Consider the following 27,422-nt stretch of genomic DNA (forward strand, 5'->3'; position numbering starts at 1 on the left):
CACCTGTGGACAGCAGGCTACCCCACAGAGCAGTCTTTGCTCATCTCTGCCCTGAATACCCTGGCTCCATCCTTCAGCTGCCTAAGTCCTCGTTTGGCCAGGTTCAACCTTCCTCTTCAGGTTAGGAGATCCCACTATGACGATCATCTTTGTGCTCTCTTTGTCACCTGGGTTTTCCCATCAAAGTTGTTGTTATATACCATCAAGTCAGAACTAACTCACACCTGACCGTCCAGCAGGTTTTTAAAGATAGTAAATCTCATGGGAGGAGGATGTCTGTGCTTTCTATTAAATACTAAAGACAATTCATGAAAACTTGTAACCACACACATCTCTCTCAACTGACAGAGCATCTGGATGGTCTCCTTGAGACCAAGGTCAGGTGAAAGCAGAGACCCAGAAGTAACTTTGTTAAAACCCGGACCAAGTGAGGGAGAAGGAATGTTAAAAAATCTAAGCTTGTTTTAAAGTTCAGGTTTTCTAGTTCTCACCCTAAGTGCTGTGCAAACTCTAGTCATTCACACCCTCTCCCTGCATCTCGGCCTCACTGTCTATTGTGTAGTTGGATGTAGCACTTAATAATTTGAGGAGACTCTTCTGGCTTGATGCCCCTAGTTTTCTGCAAGGTAATAAAGGTGGGCAAAGAGAAAGAAGACATAAAAGGATGGAGGTTGGAAAGTGGTGTGATGGCTCTTAGAGTCCCAACTGATAATCACAGATGAGGCAAAGAGAGAAAAGGTGCAAATAGGAGGTTTGCAGGGCATCCCCACAGAATCCCAATCATCCTTATTTCCTGGGGGAAACAACACCTAACAGCTCTTCTGGCTGATTAAAAGGCTTTTGTTAGACTCTGGATATTAATCACCTGCAGTTGCTGGGAATGTCTCCCTCTGCGAGGGAGCAGTTGAGATTATTGCTTAATTAACAAGGTTTATAACAGTGCTAATGTGTCCTATTAAAAAAGTTATAAAAATTAACCAGAACTCAATGCCGTGGCTCATTTAGAAAACTCAGACACTCTGAAAATGGTCACCCGACCTTAATAAGGTTTAACTGTCACTCCAGAGCTTGTTATTAAAGCCAGACTCTCAGTCATTCTTTCCACTTTTATCTTTGCAAAGCAGCACCAAGGCTGCTCCAACCCCTCTGCTGTCCTCTGCAAAATAGCTGGTGAGGGAATGAGTTTAAAATCAAAGAGAAGAGAAAATCCTCACCCACCCTGTGAATGTAACGGCTTTTGCCATTTTTGTATAGCAAATGTGATAAAATCATACAAAATAAATACAAACAAACTCGATCCAGCAGACAGCTTGCATGGGAAGAGCCAGTCAAATGCAATCTGGAATAGCTCAAATAATTAGGCTAAAAATGGTGAGTATATGGTGGGATGGGAGAGTCTTCAATGCAGCCTGGCTGCAGTGAGAAACACAAATAAACCAACAATGTACTTCAATGAGAAACTTCTGGAGACCACAAGCCTCCTGGAAGGCCTGCTCAGCTTGGCTCTGTCTCTAAATGGCTCTATGGTTTAGGGCAAGTAAACTGCTTTCTCATTCACTTAGATGAGCCTAGAAAGGATAATGGAGGAGGGGCTGCTACAGGAGGCTTCTAGGAAGACAGATATAGTGAGGAGAGACTAAGGTAGGCTCTGGGAGTTCTGGGGATGCACAGCAGACAGAATACCCACCCCCTCCTCCCACTCTGGGAGGTCAGGGGAAGCTTCCTGATGGAAGGCTTACCTAAGCAGATCTGGTGATGGGTAGCAGTTAGCGGCACAAAACAGCACAGGTGTGAGTAGGTGTGAGTGGGTAGTGTGACCTGTGTTCCAGACACCAGGAATAGTATGTGCAAATTTCTCAAAGTAGAAGGAACAAGGATTATTCAAGAATACAGTGGTTTTATTGTGGTAAAAACTTAAGTGTTCAAGGGGAAGACTGCTGAAAAATAAAGTTAGCAGATTATCAAGGTGCTTTTAAGACATTTTAAGAAGCTTACCCTTTAATAATGGGTGCTGTGGACTGGCTTAAGAGGGGCAGTGGTAAAGGGATCCTATCTGGTTTCTGAAAGCACTGTAGTGACATAATGGCAAGTGGAGAGAGGCAGGCCACTGTGGAAGTGACTAGGGCAGTCCAGGGATAAAGGAATTGGCCTGTGCTGAGAGGGACAGTGGGCATGAGAGAAGGGGTCAGCTTCAGAGGCATGTGGGGTAAGACAGGGAAGTATAAGAAGTGAGAGGAGTAACAGATGAGGTGTGGGTCTTTGGCTGGGTGGGGTTATATACAGAGGGGTCATTTATCATCACAGCATACACAGAAGGATCAGAAGACTTTTTAGAGAAGGAAGAGGAGAGAGCAGGTTTGTGGTTCAGTTCGGGTGGTCACGTGGATACTCCTGTGGAGAAGACTTGGAAGCATCAGGAGGTCAGAAGTGCAAACTGTATCTTTCACACTCTAAAACACAGGTTTGGAAATCATCACTCACTGATTCACGGCCGGATGTCTGTGGTAGTTTGAGTCACCAGCAGCAACTTGGAAAAAAGATGGCTAGTCTCCTCCTATTAAGATTTATAGCCTTGACATCCAGTGCAGAGTCAGAACCAACTCAAAAGCAGTGAGAGTTTTACTATATGCTACACTGTCTCCTGGGTCCTAGCTCTGAACAAAAGGCTCAGACAGCACACAACCTAGTGAGGGTGGGATGAAGGCGTAACGTAATTATCAAGTAAAGAAACAAATAAGAAATGCTGTGCAAGGACTTTAAGGTGATATGAGTCAGTAATGGAGGGGTCACTTTAGATGGGGCCTCTTGGAATGAGTAGCATAGTAGGTGTGCAGCTCAGGAGAAAGGCATTGCTGAGGTGGGAACAGAAAAGAACTGAAAGGTCTCTGCAGTAACAGTATGGAGGGAAATGGGACCTGTAGTGACAGAGGAAGTCAGAGGGGTATCAAGAGGTCAGATAACAAGGCATTAGCCATGATGAGGACTGGGTTTCAAGCCAGGGTAGCGGACCCACTGACAGCAACAGAGGCAATGGAAGAGAGGAGAGAGCTGAGAAGAGCTTTGTAGAGTGAGTAAATGGAGGGACTAGAGAGAGAAGAGGTCAGAGGACGAGAATCCCACAAAGGAGACTGAGATGACTGAGAGGTAGAAAGGCCTGAGGCTGGGGGGCTGTTTGTCAATGAGGGAAGAGTGGCCACGTCAAAGAGTGCTGGTGAAGAGGTGGGGAACAAAACCACTCTGGATTTCATAAAGAGGAAGTCACTGGGGATGCTGGCAGCATGGACTGAGTACATGGCTCAGCGTGGAAGCCAGATGGCAGGAGCACTAAAAGTGAACAGAAGGTGAGGAACTGTTGGCAGTGAGTGCAGACAACTCTTTTATGGAGCCTCGATGTGAAAAAGGAAGAGAGAGACATGGCAGTAGCTGAGTGATGCAAGTGGCACCTAGGGAATGCTTTGTTTGTTTTTTAAGAAACGAGTGATCAAAGTGTATGTAAGTGATCCTGGGCAGGAATCAGCAGAGCAAGAGCTTAATTACAGGAACACGGTCCTTAGGGAGGCAGGTGGGCTGGGGTCCAGAGCCCTGATGCAGAGAATCACCAGTCCCAGATAAGAGATGGGAACTCGTGACATGAAGCAGAAGGATGGTGGGATATGAGTACACCTGTAGGAGTGGTGCTGTGAGGCTTGGGAGTTCCTCCGAAGGACAGGGTTGGACTACAATGTGGAGTAAAAATAGAGAAGGCTGAAAAGGGTCTGGCAAGCGGGCACAATCAGTAAGGGAAGACCAGGGCCCTTGGCAGCTGATGCCTGGCCCCAGGTAGGAGTGGAGTCAGGGAGTCTGCTGCACAGTTCCGGGGCACTATGAATACATACCGCACTAGGGATCATGCAGTGCCAAAGGATACTATCTGAATGGGTTTTCTGGGTTTGTCTGTTTCAAAGTGCACATGCCTACATGTTCACTGGGCATCCAGTACACAGACAAAATCCTAGCATTACCAAAGACACCTAGTTTCTATTTAGTGCTGGTGTTCTGTTAGGCTTGAGGAATTAAAAATTAGTATAACCCAGGAGGTAAGCTCTGAATTAAACCAAAGACGTGGGAGTCATACCCAGAACTTTTGACATTTGGTTCTAACTTCTCCTTTCCTTTACCCTGCACTGGGAGAGGCAAGTAAAAGGCCTTGGAAAGCTTGCAAACAGTACACTTCCATGATGTAACTATCATGAAATAGGCAGATTACATTTCAACCAAATGGCAACTGCCTTTTACATTTCCAACATGATTATTTCAAAGACCTCCCCTCCTCCAAAGCCTTGGAGCCCTTATTATCTCAAGAGGTTAATTACTAAACAAGAAAATGGGGGGAAAGAGATTCTAGAAATCATGCCACACATCAGTCAGGGGATCCAGGCCTGCAGACCTCAATTGTTCAATTGTTTAGCCCACATTTACTGAGTAGCTGCTCTGGGACAGGCACTCACTGTACTGGGCAATGGGAACACGGACAGGGATCAGCCTCTGCAGCCTCTGAGCTCAGACTGGGGCATGAGGCAGACATACTACAGATGATTTCATACCACAGCATGGTTGCAGTGAGGACAGTCAGATATCTGAAGGCACCTGGGCCCTGCTAAGTCATGTTCCAACAAGTGTAACAGAATTAAAGGTCAGCCACCTATCAGATGGGACCAGCCTGCCTTCGTGGGAAGCTTCCTTCTCAGGGCGACTGCCTGAATCATCTTCACCATTTCAGACAACAGGCAGATTGAAGGTTATCTCTGATTATCTCGCAATAAGTGGCTGCCAAAATCAATTAATCACGAGCCAGCCGAGGCGGTTACAATGGAAAAAGCTCCAGACCAGAATCTGGGCTGGAGGCCGAATCCACCCTCGGAAATATTGACTTCAGACCTGTCATCTCAATCTCCAAAATGCACCATTTTCTTTACCCTTGGCATTCCAACCTGAGTCCACAGCAGCACCATCCATCTGTAAGACTCTGCCATAAGTTTTTTATTAACTCCTCTTTCATCTGGCCAATCCACGACCTAAACACTGCTATTGTCTTTCTGCTATAAGGAGACTAAGTAGAATCTGTACACAGTGGCTTGCACAGCTCTACAGCACTGGCTTGTGAATGCCTCCCTGATCCATTCTTTCCTCTCTCAAAAACCCTCATTCACATGTGGCTCCCGACTTACTTTTCTTCCAAAGCTCTGCAGGGCTACTTCCTCCTGTCACTTCTCAAACAGACTTTCTCCAAAGACACAGCTAACACAGTTACCACATCACACAAATACATACAGGCTTCACAGCACCTGAAATTATCTGAGTTCCTTTATGTTTATATCTGTTCTCTGCCCCAAGAGCATAAGGTCTGCTCAAAATAGACATGCTGACCAACTGAGTCTGTCTTCACTAGAACATGGCAGAGTGGGATATTGGAGAACAGTCATTAGGAACACAGACTCTGAAGCCAGTGCACCTGACTTGGACTTCTGACTTGACACCTACTAGTGGTTACCTAACATCCCTGTCCTCGCTTCCTCATCTGAGGATAAGAATAACAAGTCCAAACCCAAATTTATGGCTATTAAGTTGGAGCCAACTCTTAGCTGACTCTGCTGAATGTGCAGAGCCTATCAATTGCGTGAAAGGAGCCTGCCCATCTCTCTCCCTCAGAGCTACTGCTGGATTCCAGTGCCAGAGAAGCATCGATCATCGTAGGATTAGCAGTACAACTCCCTGCCCACTAGGTCACCATAGCACTGCTATGAAGATTAAATGAATTAACACGATGCCACACACTTTTTAAATTGACCACTGTGCTTAGAAACACATTTGCCGTCATTTGCGGCAACATGTTAATACATGTAAAAGTGTGGTTTAAAAACAAATAGAACAGAAATTGAAATTATCATACATGTGCAAAAAGGAGTAATACATTTCTTCTGCAAGAGAAAGATGGGCACTCTCTTCCGGTTAAGACAGAAACCTGATGGAGGGTCACTATGAGTCAAGGCTGGCTCTCAGGAAGTAAGTCTGTATTTTCCTTGTCCTCTCATTATCCCACTATCTCACTCTAATCTATAGGGACCTTGGTGGTGCAACAGTTAAACCTCTAGCTACTGACTGCAAAGTTGGCAGTTTGAACTCATCCAGCAGCTTCCTGAGAGAAAGGCCTTGCAATCTACTTTCATAAAGTTTACAGCCAAGAAAAACCCATTGCTCTCGCTCACTCATTGCTATCAAGTTGGAGCAGACTCACAGCGGACCTTTCAGCAGGATCCCACGGCTATAAATCACAAGAGAGGGGAATGCCTATCTTTCTCCCTCGCAGCCACTGGTGGATTTGAAACTCCATAGCAGCATGGCCTCTGGGTTAACAGCACCATGCTTTATGGACTATGCCATCAGAACTTTCTAAGAAATCCCTATGGAGCAACCCTACTCTGTTACATGAAGTCACTGTGAATCAGAATTGAATTAACAGCATCCGGAAACAACATACATTAAGAAACTTTTCTTGAGTTCAATTTCCTTGAGGATCTGTGAGCTCTCTGAAGACAAAGACTATGTCCTGTCTTTCTTTGTGTCCTCAATAAGCGGCTGAGCTCAGTGAACGGATGGAAGGTGGGTAGGCTAGAGGGAAGCAGTGTGAAAGGAGGGAGAGAGGAAGGAAGAAAGGCAGACCTTTGTCCAAGATGAGGCCATACTTTAGAGACAGATGAGCCCTGGGCCATGCCTGCTCCGCACCCAGCCCAAACACTGGGAAGCTGAGTGCAGTAATTATCAGTTCACCTTCGCTTCGTTCACTGCTGCAGGCATGATGCTAGAATCCCTAAAGTGTGTCCCTTTATCTCACCCTCCTCTGCTCCCTGGGCACAGCATCACTCCCTTTACCACCTTCAAGCCTTTGGGCAAGGTGCTTCTGCCTCCTTAAGTACCTCTTCTCATCCTTCTGTATCTGTATATCTGCTGTATCTTTCAAGGCTCAATTCAGCGAGCCCTTTCCCAGAATGCCTTCCCTGGTTTCCTAGTCAAGAGTAAGTAAGCTCCCTTCCTGAGATCTCCCCAAAGATGTCCCCTGTCCTTGGCTCAGGCCAGTATGTTGAATTGTACTATGGTCACAGCTCATTTCCCCTATCAAATAGACACTCTTTAGGGACAGAGTCCACATCTCTCCCAATGTTTCTGTGTTCAGGTCAGGGACTGGTTTGAAGAGGCTTCGGGGAGTGTTTGCTGAATTGAGCTGCATCTAGTATATTCCTGACCGAGTGAAGGACAGCCTTGCAGCCAGCATGTTTCCACTGCAATGACCTACCTCTGACAATGCTTAGTTTGTGAGGCGAGAGGGGTGGCTTAGGGACTGCATCTTTCTTTTTTTTTGTGGCAACTCCTGTGACGCTTCTGTTCTTCAGAACATCTGTTCCCCAAATCATGACTGCCAGGTTCTTCGTGTACTTGGAATCTCCTTGGGTTACTTGTAGTTGGTGCCATTTCTCCTCGTCAACCCAAATCCCGCTTCCCAGATGGACCTGCAAGAACACCAGCACCTGTTTAGTCTGACAAGAGGGCAGTTGGAGGCTCCTCTTGTTCTTTAAAAAACATGGTTACACAACTGTAATTGATTCATGCTATAAATATTAAAGAGACTCTTTTTAAGGATAATCATAATAGCTATCATTTCCTGAATGCTTGTGATTGTTCCAGTCTTTATTCTAATGTTTTACATTTGCCACCTCAAACATACATAGGCACTAGGAAGGTCAGTTCCCTGACCCCTTTTTACTTCGGATGGGGAAATCATGTTAGGAAAGGTGAAGTGACGTGCTGAAAGTCACTCAACTCTTAAGTGGTAGAGCTGGGATTTCAATCTATTTGTATTTTATTACAAGGCTCCTCAGAGTCTGATCAAATCTATGCTTAATTCTTTTCTCTGTTAAGTTTTAGAAAGACCTGTCCCCCCTGAAAGTGAGTATTTTGAGACACAAATCCTCCTGTACAGTAGTTCTCAATCTTGGCCACCCAGCAGAATCACCAGGGAACTTTCAAATTCCTGATGGCAAAGCCCCAGTCCCAGAGACTCATTTCATTTGCCTGAGTGTGGCCTGGGCATTAGCATTGGTTAAAGTCCTCTAGGTAGTTAGTGTATACAGTTAAGTTTGAGATCTACTATGAGAGGGAGTGAGAAGTTTCATTACTTTGGTTCTGCCACCAATTAGAGTTAGTTGTGCACGTTCTTTTCTATCACTGAGCTTCAGTTTTCCTGGCTCTGATGGGGAGAATGGAGTTTCATTTATAAGTTCCTTCTGGCTCTCAACCACTGTGGCAGTGTTGTGGTTTTGGTTTGTTTTTAATTTGCTTATATATAAACACAAATGAACTGTACTTGGTCTGATTTTGATGGCATGAGAACACAAAATCATGCTCCCTACAAGGGAAGCATCAGAAGGTGAGCTGATAAATTCAAGAGACCAGGAATGACTTAGCAATGAGCTACAGACATTAGAAAATTCATTTCTCCTTCCTGGTATTTTTTTTTTACTATTCAAAACATTTACTGTCATTAAACATTAAATATTAATCTGATCTTGAGACTGTCCTTTATGTGTTATTGTCCTTGTGTTACTGCTTAATCAACGTAGGATGCAAATGGCTTTTGTAGGGAGGGAATAAAGAAAGCTAAAAAGCTAAACTTTCTAGGGAGCATGAGATGACTAGCAAAGATCCCTGTGCCAGGTAGACCAGCAGGCTATCAGAACCACACGGTCAGGAAATTCATCTCTGGAGAGGTTAATCTGAGACACTATACATACTCAAGCTGATGGCAGAAACCTAAGATTGTTCAAAAATGATCTCTCTGCTGAATCTTGGCTTAAGAAGGAAGGAAATACAGGTGGTTGGGCGGCTGGTCAGAAAGAGTAACATTTCTATCACCAATGACTAAGTTTTGCTCATAAAAGGAAGAAAAGAAAAAAATAAAAGGACCCCCCCCACAAGTCAATAAGCCAACAATCCACCTACCATACTTATCTATACCTCATTTTCTTCAAAAGCTCACTCAGACAATTAATTGCAGGTCAACAGATAACCAGGTCCACCTGGCCTCTCTGTGCTGCAGACTTCAGTCCTGCGAATGTGCTGGTATGACTCAGGAGAGATCAGCAATCTGGGAGACACACTGCCCTCATCTGGCTGAGCAACAATGACCCAAGGTCAAGCCTGACATTTCCTCTGCTGTTTGGACTGTAGGTGAACAGTCTGTGTACCAGATCGGGCATGCTGGAGATGAGTTCCCTGCTGCTCTTGGCTAGACCCTGCATTGCCTGCTATGATGACACTCGTGGGCCACTCACAAAGGCTTTAAGTCTTTCTGAGATGGAGGGAAAACAAGAAATGCTGAACCACATTAGAGTAAGAGTCAGAAAACCTTAGAGACAGAAAGCAACTTATTTTTTTCTCAAAGATCTCTCCTCTTTTCTACCTTGTGTCTTCCCTCCTATAATCGTTTCATTTTTTTACTTTTTAAAAAAGAGGTAAAAGTAATTTAATCCAGTGTTCCACATACAAGTAAAAAACAAGAGCAAGCAAACACAATTAACAGTAGTTGAAGAAATCAAAAGACATGTTGCAGTGGGAAAATCTGCTGTCAAGGATGGCTAAAGAGCAAGGATATCAGTTTAAAGACTAAGGTGCACCTGATCTAAGCCATGGTCTTTTTAATTAGTTCCTTTCCATCTGAAAGTTGGACAATGAGTAAGGATGACAGAAGAATTGATGCCTTGGAGTTGTGGTGTTGGAGAAAGGTACTGAATATCTCATGGACTTCCCAAAGAGTAAGCAAGTCTTTTTAGGAAGAAGTGCAGCCAAAGTGTTTCTCAGAGGCAAGGATGGAGAAATTTGGTATCACATACCTTGCTGTCAGAAGGGACCAGTCCTTGGAAAAGAGATCACGACGGGAAAGTTGGATGGTCAGAGAAAGAGAGGAATACAAGATGGATTCACACAGTGACTGTAACAACGGGCCTGAGCATATCAAAGACGGTGAGGATGGCACAGGATAAGGCAAGGCTCATGTCTGTTGTTCACAGGGTCACTAGGAGTCATAGTGGACTTTATGGCATTTAAAAAAAAGGGGGGGGGAAGGATACTAGTATCTATGAACACCAGATGTTACACATTCAATTTAATCATTAGAATGATTTTAAGAGATGAAAATGGGAAGAAATTATCATTCCCACTTTACAGATACAGACAGTGAGATCCAGAGGGATCCAACTGTTTTCTTTACCTAAGACACACAATCAGCAAACTTTGGGATCCAAGCTCAAATTCAAATCTGCTGCCCTAAAAAAATGCCCCTGGCCTCCTCTTCAGCTGCCCTTTGTCAAGGGGTACTGATGTCACTGAAACACAACAGATCTAATACATCAATGTTCAGTTAGTTTTCCTTTTGAATTTTCCCTGTACCTGCCTAGTCACTTCCTTTATCAGCACAGAAATGCAGGTCATCCACAGAGATGGGAAACCACAGAAAACATCATGGGCTGGCTTCCTTGCCTACAGTTTCACTCCCCCTAATATGCCCTACAAATACTGCGAGATCAATTTTACTAAAACACCGCTTACCTGCTCCCTGAAGTTCCTTTCAACTCTAATTTTTATGCTAACCCTCTGGAATCTTGAACGTCTCCCTGGTTTCCTATTACATTAAAGTCCTACCTATCTTCTCAAGATGGCTTTAAATACTATTTAGAAGCCCAGCTCCACTCAACTTGCTAACCTTGATTTCCCTCCTACAACCCTGCTTTATTTCTTTACTTCTTTGAGCCACACTTTCCTCCACTGTAAAACAGACTCAATTCAGAGAAATATCTCAAGAAGTCAGTGAGGTAACATGAATAAAATGACAACAGGACAGCTTACATTCAGTAGTTTGTGTCCTCTGCCTCAGCTCCCACTCACATCTCTGCTCATGCCAGTCCCCACCCAAGAAGCAATGCTTTCCTTCATGTCTTCTTAAGCCAGCCAATCTTGCAGACCCAAGTTCATGTTCAGGAAACATGCATTAACTATTCTAGAGTTCATTTCCACCCTTCAGCATTTCTGACCTACTTAAGGCCTTTCCTACCTGATTCAGCACTTTACAGCCTGTAAGGAGATTTTTTATTTTGATTATTCTGAACCCCCACATATCACTGAAACAAGTCTGAATGCAAAGCAGTAGAAACTAATGTGTATATTTGATGTTTTAATGGCATTTGTTTTCAAAATTGATGTACTGCCATTTTTTTAGAGAAGCGAATAGTTTCTGGCAATCACTAGAGTACCAAGTCAACTTTAGTGAGCAGACTAATGAAAGAGCATCCGCCTGGGAACTGAGAGACCTAACACCCAGTTCTTGACTGGCCTCGAGACTGATGTACACGATCTTAGACAAATCCCTTTGCTCAACGTGTTTCCCTATGATTAAAACCCAAACGTACTGCTGCTCAGCTGACTCTGACTCATGGTGACCCTTCAGCGAACTTCTGAGGCTGTAAATCTTTAGGAGACTATTCCTCTTTCTTCTATGGAGTGTTGAGTGGATTTGAACTTCTGACCCTTCAATCAGCAATCTATCACTATGCCACTGGGACTCCTTTTTCTATAAGTATCATATGTAAATTAGACTAGACATTAATGGTCTTATAGCTTTATGCACCAATACATTTTTAAATTTAAAAAAATAAATCTCAGACAAAGCAATATACCTTATAAAAATCAGAAAGTAACTTTTATGGTAAGCCCTCTCCATCTACAGGAACAGTGCTGGTATAGTCCTCTATAAATGCCAGGCTGCTGACTAACTGAAAATTCAGATGTTCAAATGCACCAGCTGTTCTGCAGAAGATGAGATGAGGCAGTCTCCTTCCTTTATGATTTACAATCTTGGGAATGCAATTGCCATAAGCCGGAATTGGCTCCACTGTAATTGATTCGGTTTGTGTTTAGTATTCATGTAAGCCATAGATATCCAACCAAAATATTCATCTTAGGAGGTATCGAGGTAGAGCATTAAAATATGTCATCTGTTATGGAGCTTGATTTTTTTCAAAAGTATTTTTGACCTGCTTTATAAGAGAATACTTGCTTCCTATTAGGAAATGGAATCCTACCCCAATGCTTTATTGGTCTCACAGAGATGTTTAAAACCTCTGCTTCTACGAAAGAGAAGAATAGGATGAGAAACTACAAAACCATGAGAGCTACTTCTGGGATGTGGGGCACAGTGCTCTCAGGGGTCAACATCCAATTCCACTGTGTCTCTCTCTCCCCACCTCCCCTTTAAGAAATCTGTCTGCCTAACTGTGGACTTGGTTGCAAACAAAAACCAGGTTGATTTTAATAGCAACATATTGACAAAAGCAGAGTGATGGCTTGAACCCAGACTCCAGCCTGTCTCCTTCTATTCCGTTTCTTCACTGTCCCTAGCAAAGCAGGCACATGAAGTGTGTTGCCTAGAGCAAGGTGAGACAGAAAGGCCCTGTGATCTGGTCCATCGGCCCTGCCTCTGCAGGGGAGGAAGTGCTCAGTGGGAGATGCAAGGAGCATCCAAGAAAGCCCAAAGACTAATAGGTTTCCTTTCCGTAGTTCACAGTATTTGCCTTGGCTCAGGTTGGTCAGTTGGAAGGAGATTTGGACAAATTCAAGTAAGAAAAACCTCCTCTTTCTCACCAGCCCACTGGGGAGTCATACTGGACAAACAAAGGCCATTCAAAACATAAAGCAAGAAAACCTGGCTGACACAGATGGCTGTCTGGGGAGAACTGAGAGGGGATGTGCACTGAGAGGGCACAGCATGACCGGTGCCATGGTGGCCACATTAGAGCTGGATCTGCCAGTGTTTGGATAAAGGGCTCTCAAACACATGACTTCCAAGGTCCTTCATCTGGATGTGAACCCAGTACCCTGCCCTGCTTTTGCGTACATCATCATGTGACTTTCTGATTTCCAAAGGTTCCTGCTTTGAAATCCTGTATAACGTAGTTCCTAATAACACTTTTTGTTTTTATGACTTTCCCAGTGGCATTAACAACAAAGCTAAGGGGTTCTGTGTGATCCGAGGACTGTGGGCTAAGGACTGCTCAACGCAGAATGGAGAGCAGCTTCAGTACAGAAGCTGCCTCATTCCCCTCCTACATCTGATAAAGCACACTGGGCTTAGAAAACACAAGCCCTTGGTACATGGTGAGTGAATGTAGACTGAATTCTTACCTGCAAATCAAATATTTCTCATTTATCCTATACCCTGATGCATTTGGTTTCATCAAGTTTCATCAACTTACCACTGTAATTTTTTTTTAAACCCAAAACTCAACTTTCTCACTAATGAGCTATTCAAAATGAAGTTTCATTTTTATAGTTCTTTGGCTCTCCCCATTTTTATAATAGAATAAGGAGAAAAAGGAAAAAAGTCCAAACAAAGCTACACTAGTTGCAGCACATGATTTACTGAATGGGTTCGTCAGGGGCTAGGTCAAGCTTTCCTCGTACCCTCCGTCTCAATGCTGACTAGCAAGCACTCGCAGGGAATTGATAGTGAGCTGAAAACACTACCTTGCCATTGTCTAGGATATACTTGTCCATGACAGGCGCAGGAGCGGGGTAATAGGACGACGTATTTGCTTCCTCACTGAAAGTGCTCCGTAACTCCGGCTCGGGCTCGAGACATTCTGACTTTACTTTTTCCAAGTCAATGGCGGGACCTAGGCAGTTAAGAAAAGAGATCTGTCTAGAACTCCAAGGAAAAGAAAATGCATTTTTTTAACTATGCATCTCTATCAGCACACAGTGGCATAAAAGGACAAAAAAAAAAAGGCTGGTTTATTTTTTTTGTTCATTGGACTACGCTTAAACCCAGGCTTGAAAATAATATGAGGTATGAATGTCGCAAGGGGAAAGGTGGGAAATTGGAAGACAAGAATGAACTAGACTCTAATTAAGTATGAATGAGAAGCACTCTCACACAGTGTTACTGTCTAAATGGAAATGTGGGGGACTTAACTTCCTGTGCAGGAAAGAGGTTCTGTTAAAACTAGGTGGAAGGAGAAGAGGTGGCAATTACTGGAATAGGCAAATTGTGTACTTTCCAAATACCCCATCTCTGTAATGGAGCAGGCCAGAGGCACAGGGGAGGCTTGTAAAGCAGAGGGGAGACCTGCAATGGCCTCCCCTCCCTCACACCTATACACCTAGAATCTCGGCAAAAGCATGTCGACTAAAAAATTAAAATACAATACAGATTAAGCAAGCTCCTGATTGCCTGATCCAGCAGCTACCTTGATTTTTATTTTAATGCAATCAACAGAAATTACATGCGGTTTGAACTGTTAGATAAATGGTGGCAGTTTCTGAGGAGGATCTTTTTTCCTCCCTGCTGCATTAACTTTTTCAAATGATGGACCAGTTTTAAAAATCGCCTATTGTGTCTTGATTATCAAAGAGCAGAGAAACAAGATGAAACAGGTAAACAAGGCCGACTGGTTTGATTAATATTTTTGGAAGAAGCAACTCCAAATGCCATCTGGGAACTTAATGCCGGAAATTGTCCCTGTTCACTCTTTCCCAGGATAGAAGATAAGGCTACTGTCATAGCAGCTCCACACGGCTGTATATATGACTTAAGTGACTGATGAATTCGTAGTTCATCCTTTCTCTTATCCTAAACAATGTAGCCAACTGGGTACAAATGCTCTTTGTTTACTACACAGCCCAGTGAAACAATCAGGTTGCAATTCTATGCTTAATTGTTATATCCTAGACTTTGGTTGCTGTTAGGGAAGGACGGTATTGGTGATTTTGTTACTAAAACCCATCATGACAGGGCTTCTCAGAATGAGAATTAGCAATCCTGAGTGGCAGCCATCTGCAAAGCAGAATCTCTGTGATCTTTAAAGATTTAAGCATGAGCCTTGCACAGCGCTGAATGCAAGATGACGAAGGTGCAGAACGCTGTAAAAGGAAGAGCATGGCTGGTCCTGGCAGAAAGATTTCGGGTCTCATTCCTATTACTGCTGCTCTAAGTGTGGGGTGACTGGTGAGTAAGCGCTTGTTAACTCACATTAGTTTTGATAGCATCTCCCTGTACTCCTGACCATAGGGCTCCACCTAACTCATTCTGTTCTTTGTCCCCAGCACCTGGCAAAGAGTAGGTACTCTCTGTTTGCAAAACAAATGAAAGAATGACAAAAATGAATGAATAATTCTAAACCTTTAAAAGCAGATGCCAAAGTCTGGGATCTGGGGTTGAATTTCTGAAATGCAAACAAATTCAAGTGGAACATTTGATCTGTTCTTACACTGGGGAGGAGATTATGCCTTTAGTTTGCCTAAGATCATGAAGTCTCTTCTGGCTCTGACATTTAGTGATAGGAGAAAGAAATGGGCTCAGAGGAGGAGATACCTACAACAGCTGGCTCAAGAGGTAATCTTGGGCAGTACCATGGCCCAGCTTTGAAGCCTTATTTTCATTCTGTAGGAGACTGGTAGGGAAGAGAATGGATTCAGTTCTGTTCTAATTTCTGCCAGATTCCCTCCCATATATCTCTACAATGGTGGCTAAAGGGATCTTTATTATCCTCAAACTGAAGTCCCACTCCATAACCTCCTTAAGGCCCAGCACAACTAGTCTCCAGTGTCCTCTCTACTTCTGTGGTTTACTTCCTGCTGTTTCTGCTATAATACCTGTGCTCTAGTTGTACTGAACTCAGGTCTCACGGGCCTCTGTTCACATGGGCTCGAATATCACCTCATTTGCCTTTCAAACTCCTGGTCAGGCATCACAATGCACCTCACATGTCGCTTCAAGAGGCCTTGCCCTGATCACAGGCAAAAACCTTACCTTCACTGAGTATCACTCACCAGGAATTGGTGTAGAAACCAGTACTGATTCATAGATGATTCTCCAGTGGGTTCTCAGAGGCTGTAAGCCGCATGAGCGGAGAATGCTCATCTGGAGGAACAGCTGGTGGATTCAAATTGTCTGCCTTTGGGTTGGGAACACAACTCCTTACCCACCAGAGGTCCCTATACCAGAGCAGTGCATAGAGCTTCTAGCAAATCATGTTCAACCATCCAACATCTTGTCTGGTTCCGATATTAGACTGTAAAGTTCTTAAAATCAAAGACCATGTTTTATTTCTTTTTTTTTTTTATGTTTTATTTCTTTGTAATATTAAAGCAGGGGGCTCTGGTGGCCTACTGCCAAGAAGCTGCACTGAAATCCTGAAGGCACAAAGGCATGCAGTTCGAAGCCACCAGCAATCTCCTCCCATGTGATTAACTGCCTCTGAAAACCTGCTGGAGGGTCAGCTATGGGTCGGTTCTGACTCGACGGTAAACAACAACAGCACAATGTTAAAGCAGCAAACAATGACTGGCACATGGAAAATTCTTCATGAAAGAAGGTTTCACTATGAGAAGGAAGGCAAAGAAAGCTGGTAGTATATTTAATGGCCAGAGGCAAAGATTCTGAAATAAAACCCATGCTGACTCAGATGCCTGGAGTAGGGGTTAGGGTGAATGAAGGCTTTTCTCTCAGTTTCTAGACCTTTTCACGATGTCTATAAAGTAAGAATGAGGTATTTTAAGTATAAATCAGAAGCATCTAGCCAAGAGAATGGATAAACTCAGTTTCCACCTTGTTTAGAGAATTAAGCATTTAGCAGAAGCAGGGCTTGAGAGACATCCCTTTGACTCCATCTTCTGCTGGTCACCTTGCATTACAGAGACTCCACTTTAGTCAAGTTAACCTGCTGAACCTTCTCCACACATACACCATGCTTGCATGCCTCCAAGTCCGCTGTGTCAATCCCAGACATTAGAGCCACAAAGACGCCAGCCCTTCCAAACTCCACTAGTTATTCAAGGCCTGATTCAAATGGCATCTCCTCTATAAAGGCTGCCCTATGCCCTCAAAGGCAGGTAAATAATCCTCTGCACTATTTTGTTTAGGATTTGGAGTCAGAGAGACTGGGTTTGAACAGTAGATTTGTCACTTACTTACTATTAGATGACCTGTAATCTTCAACGGGCATCACCCCCTACGAAAGCTCTGCGATCTTCTCAGGTGGTGAAGCTGGGGATTCACTTGGGTCCACTGTCCTTCCCTACCCCCATTCAGCCACAAGAGTCAGACATATCAGTTTGCCTCATATCCGTCTTCCCTGCTAGACTGTGAGGCATAAGGGCAGACAGGGGCTGCGTCTTTTTTTAATATGGGAGTCCAAGGCTTGGGTTCAGTGTCTGGTTCAAGTTCTGTTCTCAGCAGATTATTTATAGCTGAATGATTACTTAACCTCTCTAACCTTCCTAACCTTCTCTACCCTCACTACATCACCCAAAAGAAAGAATGACAACAGCAACTTGGCTGGAATGATGATTGAATGTGTTAACCACACAATGTGGTAGAGTGGGTACTCCCTAAACAGGGGCTCGCTACCCCCACGACCAAGGCCTCCCACATGCATGTGGGATGCTCTGTCCTGTGCTTCAGCTAGCCTATTCCTAAGTGTGAGTTCTAGGAACTGGGGTTCCTGCTTCACCTTCTCTTCCCCTAAAGCTTAGCACAGCCCTGCGCAGAATAGCTCCTTGGGACGACTCCCTCACACACACGCCCTCCCTCCACTGGGTTCACTGTCTTCTCACAGACAGAGCTTTGTCACATGAGGGAGGTTATATACCAGGATATTCTGACTCAAGGAAATTGAATTCCTGACCTGGTCAGCACTGTTTAACAACCCATGTCTGGTGCTGGGTGTTAGGGGTACCAATCTCTGTGACAGCCTCTTTCCAAAGCATTGCCTGCAGAGAGGTACAGCAGCCTCAACAAGGATACTGTTGTTATGCACTGTCACGCTGGAACCTACTCCTCATTGTACTTCAGTGAGTTTCAGAGGCAGTTAATCACACAGGAGGAGAACGCCCATCATCCTCTAGCACAGCAGCTAGTGGATTCAAACCACCAGCTTTGGGTTGGCAGCACAGTTGCTTACCACTAAGCCACCCGAGCTCCCTCAGCAAAGACAGTAGCTTGAAAAAACAGTCAAAAGGAACATCTCCCAGAGAGGCTCTGTAAGAGAGCTGAATGGAAATCCCTACTGTATGTTTGACCTTCTGATAGTCACTTAACCTCTCTGTGCCTCAACTTTCCTACCCACAAAATGGGGATCCCCAGCAGATGCCTTGCAGACTAATAATGGTTCGGAAAGAGCTTAGCACGTGGCACAAATGGTAAAAGAGAAGCTTAGAAAATGAAAGATGAATGAAGGAATGACTCAATCAATCAATCAAGCATGGAGTTTAGCATTATAGAATCAGAAAGAAAATGAACAAAAAAGGACGCAGTTTCTTTGGGTTGAGGAGGAAGGGCCTCTGGTGCTTTTAATTTAAGGGGAGAAAAAACACTTCATTGCAAATTCTAGTCGGCTCCACTACTGATGTTGGCAATTTACATCTCATTACAACAAACGCTTCAGATTGCTGTTTTGCTTTTAAAAATTTCTGAGGCATTGTTCTGCCTCAAACACATGTGACCAAATTAGCCACAATAATAAGCACTTGCACTAAGAGACAGCATTGTACGATTTGGAGCAGATATTTTAGGTAACAAAGGATCTTTTTTTCACTTTGTGGTAAGAGGAGAATTTTTTTAAAAGGCCTTTTGATCCATTTGCATTCTGCTACTGACACACACTTCAGGTTTATTTTGGGGAAAATATACTTTTCATGGAGAGAAACCTCCCAGCTGGTAAAGGGAGCTTTTAAGAGAGTATCAAAAGTAGTACTTGCTTTTCATTCAATCATTCATGAACCTGTCCTCATCCAGTCCTTAAATGAATACTAAGATCTACACCCTACAAGTGGCGACAGAGACGCAGAGACAAACAATGTGTCTCCCAATTCAGAAGAAAAAACAAACTATTGTGTAGATTCTAAATCACAGCAGTCTTTTAGGAGTAAGCAGAACTGTCTCATAGAGTTTCCAGGGCTGTAAATCTTTATAGAAGCAAACTGTGTGCCCCCAACCCCGCGTGCCCTTTCTCCCATTGAGCAGCTGGTGGGTTCACCACAGTCCATTTGGTTTAGCAGTTGAGCTTTTAACACTGCACTGCCATTGGACCATAACTCCGGACAAATGCAGAATATAATATAGGAAATACTGCTGGAGAAGAGTATGGAATATGTCACAGCCTGCTATGAAAACAAACAGGTCTATCCGAGAGAGGGTGAAACCAGATTGCTCATTGGAGGCAAGAATATTGAAGCTCCATCTCACATACTTTGGGCATGCTGCCAGGAGGGACCAGTCCTTGGAGAGGGATGTCATGCTTGGGAAAGTGGAAAGACAGTATAGGAGAGGAGGACCCTGGATGAGATGGATTGACTCAGTGACTGGGGTAATGGGGGTAGGTGTATCAGGGACAATGAAATTGGCTCAAAATAGAGCAGGGTTCAGAGCTATTGTACATAGGGTGGCAGGCGACTCGATGGCACATAACAACAATAACAGTATTATTGCACTGCACTTCTAATAGTTGTGCTTTTATGATCAGTTACTGGATTTTGTTTTGAAAAAGCTGGTACAGATGCTAGTTACGATATTTAACTTTTTAATCCAGTGGCTTCTTCCATCAAAAAAGAAACTGAAGTGCAGAGTAAGAGAGGGCTGATAAATGTTGACTAACTGAATTCATTAAATGATACAATTTCTGCCTGATCTTCAGTATGATTCACTGATAAAGCTAACCCTTAGAACCTTACTAAAAAGCAAATGCTTGTGTGAGGTTTAAAAATCACTTATTTCTTTAAAGTATCTAGTCCTAGACTAAAATGCCATTACTGATTTCTGCTCAAATCGAAGACTTAAGAGTTTTAGATTTTTATAAAAAATTAAACAAAGTTCTCTGATTTACTTCTGTGAGTGAACAAACAGGACTTTTCACTGTGAGTGAACAAACAGGACTTTTCACTGTTACAGGTATTGTGCTACCTTCTTCCTAACTGCTCAGTAAATAGAAGAAACATTCTTAAATGTGTCACATCTCTGACAGGGAGGCATACTGGGCTTGACATACTAGAGAATGAGACCTCTTTACAGAGAAGGACTGAGCACGGAACAACTATGTAACACTGAAGAGGTAAACTATGGTGTTGAAAAGAGATGATGAGATGACCTGGAGCCAGACATGTGGGATAACCTGTGGGAGCTCTTACAGTGATCCCTCCTCAGAAGTTATCAGTCTCTCTCACTTTCTCCTGGAGCTTCCTATCTGCTTATTAGTTCCATTATCTTTCCAGTGAGTGCAAGAATATATCTGTTCTTTGATTCATTCCTTCGGTCCGACTCTACAAAACTCATACCAAGTACCTGCCCTGGGTTATATTTGTTGCTTTGAGTGATTCTACATGTAGCAGTGGGGAAAAATAGCCAGTAGATCAATGTAACTCACATAGCTGGTGGACAGCTCACATAGGGTAGGGCACATAGCTGACACAGGACAAGAGCATTGGGACAGAGGTAAAGAAGGTGGTGCTGAAACTGAAAAACACCAAGAAGGCTTCAAAGAGCAGTCACAGTATCTACGGTCATGCTTGTAGGTCAGGGCATATCTTTGTATGGTGAAGGCAACAAGCAAATAAAAGAGGTTCATTGAAAAGAATGAGCTGTATAACAGTCTACACAGTTTTGACACTGGGAAGCTGGATAAGTGACCCAAGAGGACTCACTGGTTAAGTGCCAACCAGGGATTTGAAGATGAGTAAGATCTGGGTGAATATTCTACACTGAGATATTTGGAAGGCAGCTACCGAGCCAACTAACTCGAAGGGAGCCACATTTGTTTCCACTTCAAAAAGAAGGTGATCCAACACAGTACAGAAATTATTGAACAATATCATTAATATCCAAGCAAGTACAATGTTGCCAGATAATTGTTTTTAATGGTTGAAACACTGCATCTACAAGGAACTATCAGAAATTTAAAGGGTATTCAGAAGAGGCCATGGAAATAAGAGTCATCACCGCTGATATCAGATGGATCCTGGCTGAAAGCAGAGACCATTTCAAAAATCTTTACTTGCGTCTAATGACTATGCCATTTGCAGCTAAAGCCATTTGACTGTGTGGATCAAAACTGATTATAGGTAACAGTAAGAAGACTGGGGATTCCAGAACACTTAATTGTTATCATATGAAACCTATACCTACGCAAAGCAATCAGAAGCAGTTGTCTGAACAGAACAAGGGAACACTGCTCGGTATAAAATCAAGAAAGGTGTGAGTTATGGTTGTATTCTTTCTCCGTATCTACTTCATCCGTATGCTGAGCAAATCTCAAGAAGCTGGACTGTATGAAGAAGAATATGGCACTCGGATTGTGTGAAGACTCATCATCAACCTGTATTATGAAGATGACACAACCTTGCCTGAAGGGAAGAATTCTTGAAGGAGTTACTGAAGAAGAGCAGACGATAACCTTCAATATGGATTATATCTCAACATGAAGAAAACAAAAATCCTCACCACTAAAACCTAATCCTCACAGCTGTTCTACTAAATACATCTTTTCACATCTCTAGAGGGTTTAAGAGAGAATTTGTCAAAATCCACATGGGCAGGTGTTCAAATTCAGAGTTACCAGACTCCAAAGACTTACTCTTGCTACCACTACCTTCTCAGGGAGCTCTTGTGATCAGGTGGTAAAGTCGTGCTGCCAACTCAAAGACAGGTGGTTCAAACCTACCAGCTGTTCCTCCAAAGAAAGATGACTTATCTCCTCCTGATTTACAGACTCTCCTAAGAGGCTCATCTATGAGTTAGCTTTGTCTCAAAGGTAACTAACAAAAACAACATCTCCTTAGCACAAGGTCCTTTTCTTGGGTTTCACAGGCTTCTGACCTTACTCTTTCTCTGTAGGACTTTCAGCCCACCTTTGACCTTCTTCGGGGGTCTACAAGGAGCACTATAATCATGCCTTTGAGAGTGGACAGATGATTTATCACACCCATAGCAGGTCTGAACGCATATCTTCTAGCCCACAGTTTCTAAAGAATAGCTCTGGAGTATTGCCCCTCCTCACCCATCTATCTGGGTGCAAGTATTATCTCAATGACAAAAATGTGCACATCAGAATGGCGTCTGCCCCGGCAGAACATGCACACACAAAAACCCCTCTGCTGAGTATATGTGAAATGGCCTTTGGCTGGAGATAGAGGGATCTTGGTGGGGTAAGTGGGAGGAGTGACACAATACTACACTCTGTACTGTACTTTTTGAAGGGCTGCTGTAGGAGGGACACCGGGGGGGGCTCTGGAGGGCAAGAGTTATGGAAGGCTGACATCTCCCCAAGTCAATCTATGACTCTGGCCTTGTTTGACTATCCTTCTTCAGGCCATGAATCCTTCCAGAGCACGGGCTGTTCAGACACATGCTGGCTAACCAGTTACTGAGCGATCTGCCTGGCTCAGAGAAAAGAGCACCTCAAGGATTAGGAAACTACACAGAGGCTACTTCAATAGGTGGACAGTCCCCATGAGTCACCTGCTGATGTATATGGGGCCTTTCTAGTTTCCCTAGCCTTCCTCTCTAGCCTTGTGTCTCTCTCCCTCTTTCATTGCCTAGACAATGAACAACTTGCAGTTACCCAAATACACCAGCTTCTCTCATAAATCCAAGTCTTTGTCAGGTTTTTGGGTTGCCTGAGTTACTGTTCATTTCCTTTTTCGTTAGGTAATTCCAACAGGTTACTTCTTTTGAGATCTTCACCAGCCCACTTCAGCATTCCTACCCAAGCCATTTAAGCAGTCTTTTTCTATATTCCCTTTAAATACCATGAAGCTGCATAATAACAATGATCGGGTGACATTCTAGTCATTGTGGATACGACTCTGAATTCCTTAAGGCAGCAGTAGGGTTTTTGCTATTTGATTTCCTAGTTCCAGTAAAAAGACTTGGAACAGAGGAAGAGTCCAATATTTCCTTTACAAATACAATTTCCTTGAAGAGAGAGCTATCCAAATAAAGCATCGATTACTACAAAAGGCAATGAATAAGGTTTTCTATTGGAGAATGTTTCAAGAGACGGAATGATAACTCATCAAGGAGGCTACAAGCAGCTTCTTCCTTGTGAAGGTGGCTGGGCTAAGAGAGCTCTGAGGCTTTTAAAAGGATTACGGTCACATGACTCTAAAATTATATGCCAGCCTAGCCCTGTGAGCCCCTTTGAAAAGCTGGACCTAAGTGTATGGGCAGCCTCTGAACACTGCTGAACCCTGGACATTGGATTGCTTCCTGGGTTGCTTCCATGCATCCATTTGGTAAAACATCAAGCAACCTTTCACTGCTTCATGATGCACCATTTGTTCAGATTCCATGTGGCCTTTCCCCTCTCTGGACCACAGGTTTTCCATCTATAAGATGAGGTAAGAGATTGGATTGGGTTCTCTTGAAAGAGGACATTTCGATGAACACTACAGAAATTTTCCGGTTGGCATTGTGAGACTATCTGGCCTGGTCTGGCCAAAACGAAGACAAAATGGTAGGTTCTGAAATTAAACAAGAAAGAGTCTTTTGGTATCGTGTTCCAGCAAAATCTACTCCAATGAACAAATGAACCCAACAGCTCAGGAGGTGAACAGACCTGGAACCCACTGCAGTACACAAAAGAGAGGAAATTACAAAGGCAGAGGAGGACAGACACAGCTGCAGGTTCACAGGTGCTGAACAACTCTGTGTGATTAAGAGATTGCTTGATGCCTGGGCATAGTTGTAAAATGGATCATTCAGGTGTAGTTTTTAAAGACTCTTGAGAAAGTAGCAATTATCAAGACTCATTAGGGGTTGGTTAAAAGTTAAAACATACCAGATTATTTCAGACTATGCATGTGTTCTCCTATAGGACCATAAGTGCCCATATGTCAAGTATTGTTGTTGCTATTGTTATTTGCCATCAAGTTGACTATAACTCATAGCAATCGTATGACCTTGCCTAACCTGAGCTAATCTCACCATCTCCAACACATCTGACCCCACTGCCAGAGTCACTGTGTCAATCTCATCTAAGGCCTTTCTCTCTTGCATTGAGCATCTACCCTTCCAAACAGGATGTCCTACTCCAAGGGCTGGTCCTTTCTGACAACATGGCCAAAGTATGAAGATGGAGTTTCAAAAGGTGAAGAACAAATGTGTATCTCATGAATGGCTCCAAATAATTCTATCATGGTCACTGTAGGACCTATGGGATGCCTAGGCAAGTAGCTTTACATGCATATTTTTTTACACTTAATATTTATGAGAACCATAATAGCAGGTACTGCTAGCATTAATTGTGGTTTAAAGTAAGGAAACTAAGGCACAGGGGGTTAAGTGTCTTTTCCAATACTTAGAAAGTGAAATAACCATAATTCAATCCCCTGGTATTTCTGATCTCAGGCCCTTAATCACCATGCTGGTTCTCTTGCTTGCACACCATGTCCATTTTACAGAGGAGAAAATGAAGGTTGAGAAGGGTTAAATAGCTGGCCTGAAGTCACACATTTAAACTGAGGTAGAGAGCCGAGATTTTAACTCAAGTAATGCCTATCACTGAAGCTTGGGCTGCCTCCAGTTCAGGGAAAAACCAATAGAAAGCATTTGGTTGACATTAGCTGCCTTTTCTAAAGCATCATCAGGGATCTGGGCTTAAAGAATGCAGCTCACAGACCGCAAAGGATTTTAAAGATCAAAGCTGGTATTTTAACGGACCTTGGACAGAACACAAGCATGAATCCGGAGGGGAACAGAGGTGTTAGACACTCAGCTTGAAAAAAGCCAAGACAGATATACAGTTCACAACTGCCTTCTCCTCTCAAAATTTCAGCTAGCATGTGAACTGTCCAATAGGACATTATCTTTTCTTTTTGCATTTTCATCTATCAAATCAAAGTAATAAGCTTTACTTAACCTCTCAATAAGGCTACTGGAATAGTCCAATGAACTAAAAATAGCAAGGTGCTTTGAAATCTGTAAATGCCAGGCATATGTGAATTACTGCTTTTATTATTCTTATTATCTATACCTCTTCTGGTCATAATTAGTCGTTCTGTCTACATTCCCTGATAAGAGTATACACAAAATCTAAAACTATCAAACGGCTAGCCTCTACAATTAGAGGACTTCTTTTATTCTGCCTGATGTGTGGTGTACACATCTCTGGCCCCCTTTAGACTAGGTGTACACCTTGAAAGATGGGTCTACATCTACTCTTCCTTATGTTCTTAATCAAACCCTTTACCATCTTATTTGAAGTAATGTTATCTGAATCACATAAAATAGAATTAAACCACCAGAGCAGTATTCAAGGATCTCCAGTGGCATACTGGGTTACATGCTGGGCTACTAGCAAAAAGATCAGTAGTTTGAATTGAATGTATGAGTTGTTCCATGGAAGAAAGATGACCAGCATTCTCCAGCTGGCAGTCTTTTATTTTCCCTGTGGATGCAGTGAGTTAAGCATAGGGACAATGGAAAAGGTCAGTAGTTCAAATCCACCAGCCTCCCCATGGTGCCACACCAAGCGGATGTGGCAATCTACTTGTAAAAACAGCCATAGAAACGCTGTATATAGCAGTTCTACTCTGTTTTACAGAACAGCTGTGAGTCAGAATCAACTCACCAGCCATGGGTTTTTGGATCTGGCAGTAGTGGTTAAGTGCTCAGCTGCTGAAAATGTTGATATGTTGAATCCACCAGTCACTCTGTGAAAGAAAAGATGTGTCAATCTGTGTCTATGAAGATTTATAGCCTTGGGAACTCCATGGGTAGTTTTACTCTGTCATATAAGGAAACTCTAGTGGCCTAGTGGGTAAGGGGCTGTGCTGTCAACCCAAAGGCACAAGGTTTGAATTCAGCAGCTGCTTCTTGGGAGAAAGAAAGAAAATCTCCTCTAATTGGTTTACAGCTTCTGAAAACCCAGTAGAGTTTCAGTTGTAAGTTAGTTTAGATGAAACAGCACTTGACAATATAACAACATAAGGTTGTGAATGAGTGAAGCTAGATGAAAATAGCAGAGGGCTGGGTCTGTTTTTGGGGTGGTGGCATGGTTACGTGCATGGCTGCCAACTGAAAGCTATGTGGTTTAAACCTGCAAGTAATTCCATAGGAGAAGATGTGGCAGTGGCTTCCATAAGGATTATAGCTTTGGGAACCCTACAGAGCAGTTGTACTGGCAGTTTTGTTGTCAGGGTTGCTATGAGTTGAAACTGAATAGAAATGATTTCGTTGTTCAGTGCCACCAAGTCAACAATTCACAGTGACACTACAAAGAATAGATAAATAATACTGACTGTATAAAAGACTAAAAAAGATACCTAATGCACCTGAGAAGCAGCTCAGACAGACCTCACACTGAAGCTCATCCCTCTCAATGCAGCTCCATTCTTTTACTTCTCTTGGTTCCCTTGGAATTCTCCAGAAGCAGCAACTGCCAGCATAAAAATCACTGGCTTACACCACTTCCTTTTCTTTCTTTAAAGAAAATAACTCATTTTTATGTTCCTAGAACTTAACATGTACTAGGCACAAAACATGCCCTCAATTAATCTTTGTTGAAAAAAAAAACCACAAACAAACCCTGAAAGAATAAACAAATGAGCAGGCAGAAGAATAAATCTACACCTTAAAAATAAATTAGAATGTCTTCATGTTTTTTGGACTCTCAGGATTTACTTCTCTGTAGGACTGAGGCAGGAAGGGAGGAAAGGGGACTGGTAGTTATTGAACACTCAGAACATGCTGGACTCATCATAAGGAAGAGCTGCTTCTCAAGTTAACAGAAAAGACAAGATAATTAACCACCAGCATAACAGAAGTAAGTGGGCAGGGAAGAAGTGAAGAAAAAGCAGAGATTCAATGAGGCCTTGAAAAGATAGGGTGATAATAGGCATGTATTTTGGTGTGTACTATAGAGTCAAAACCGATCCATAGCTGACCCTCCAGCAGTTAATCACACAGGAGGAGATTGCCCATCCTTCTCTTGTGGAGCAGCTAGTGGCCTCAAACCATGTGCCTTCAGGATTGCAGTGCAGTTTCTTGCCACTAGGCCACCAGAGTGCCCTGATAATAGGCATAGATCAATAGTGATTAATTATATAAAATACAATGTATATGAAAGATTGTATAACACACAATGGATATGAATGAAATACAATGCATATGAATAATAATATGCAAATCAACAAAAAATGGAGGGGGAAAAAGACGCATGATATAAATGAATACTGGGTACTGTAGACTTAGAAAGCATAGAATTCTGCCTTTGGCCAGTACTTGATTGTTGTTGTTGTTGTTATGTGCCGTCGAGTCGCCTGCGACTCATAGCGACCCTATGTACAAC

The 27,422-nt window shown here is 43.1% G+C and overlaps 2 protein-coding genes across 2 annotated transcripts in view; both read right to left on the minus strand.

The window, feature by feature from the left end:
• Positions 1 to 27,422, minus strand: part of AGBL4 (ATP/GTP binding protein-like 4) — a 1,996,071-nt gene that overhangs the window by 430,285 nt on the left and 1,538,364 nt on the right. The gene's annotated exons all lie outside the window — the stretch shown is intronic.
• Positions 1 to 27,422, minus strand: part of BEND5 (BEN domain containing 5) — a 62,468-nt gene that overhangs the window by 3,094 nt on the left and 31,952 nt on the right. The window contains exons 4-5 of the mRNA XM_006879653.1: positions 13,609 to 13,757; positions 7,331 to 7,544 (exon numbers count right to left, since the gene is read on the minus strand). Of these exons, the coding sequence (XP_006879715.1) occupies positions 7,331 to 7,544; positions 13,609 to 13,757 (363 nt within the window). The remainder of the gene's footprint in view (positions 1 to 7,330; positions 7,545 to 13,608; positions 13,758 to 27,422) is intronic.

Source organism: Elephantulus edwardii, unplaced genomic scaffold, assembly GCF_000299155.1.
Source record: "Elephantulus edwardii isolate Elephantulus edwardi_28Jun2011 unplaced genomic scaffold, EleEdw1.0 scaffold00005, whole genome shotgun sequence".
Classification (NCBI taxonomy): domain Eukaryota; kingdom Metazoa; phylum Chordata; class Mammalia; order Macroscelidea; family Macroscelididae; genus Elephantulus; species Elephantulus edwardii.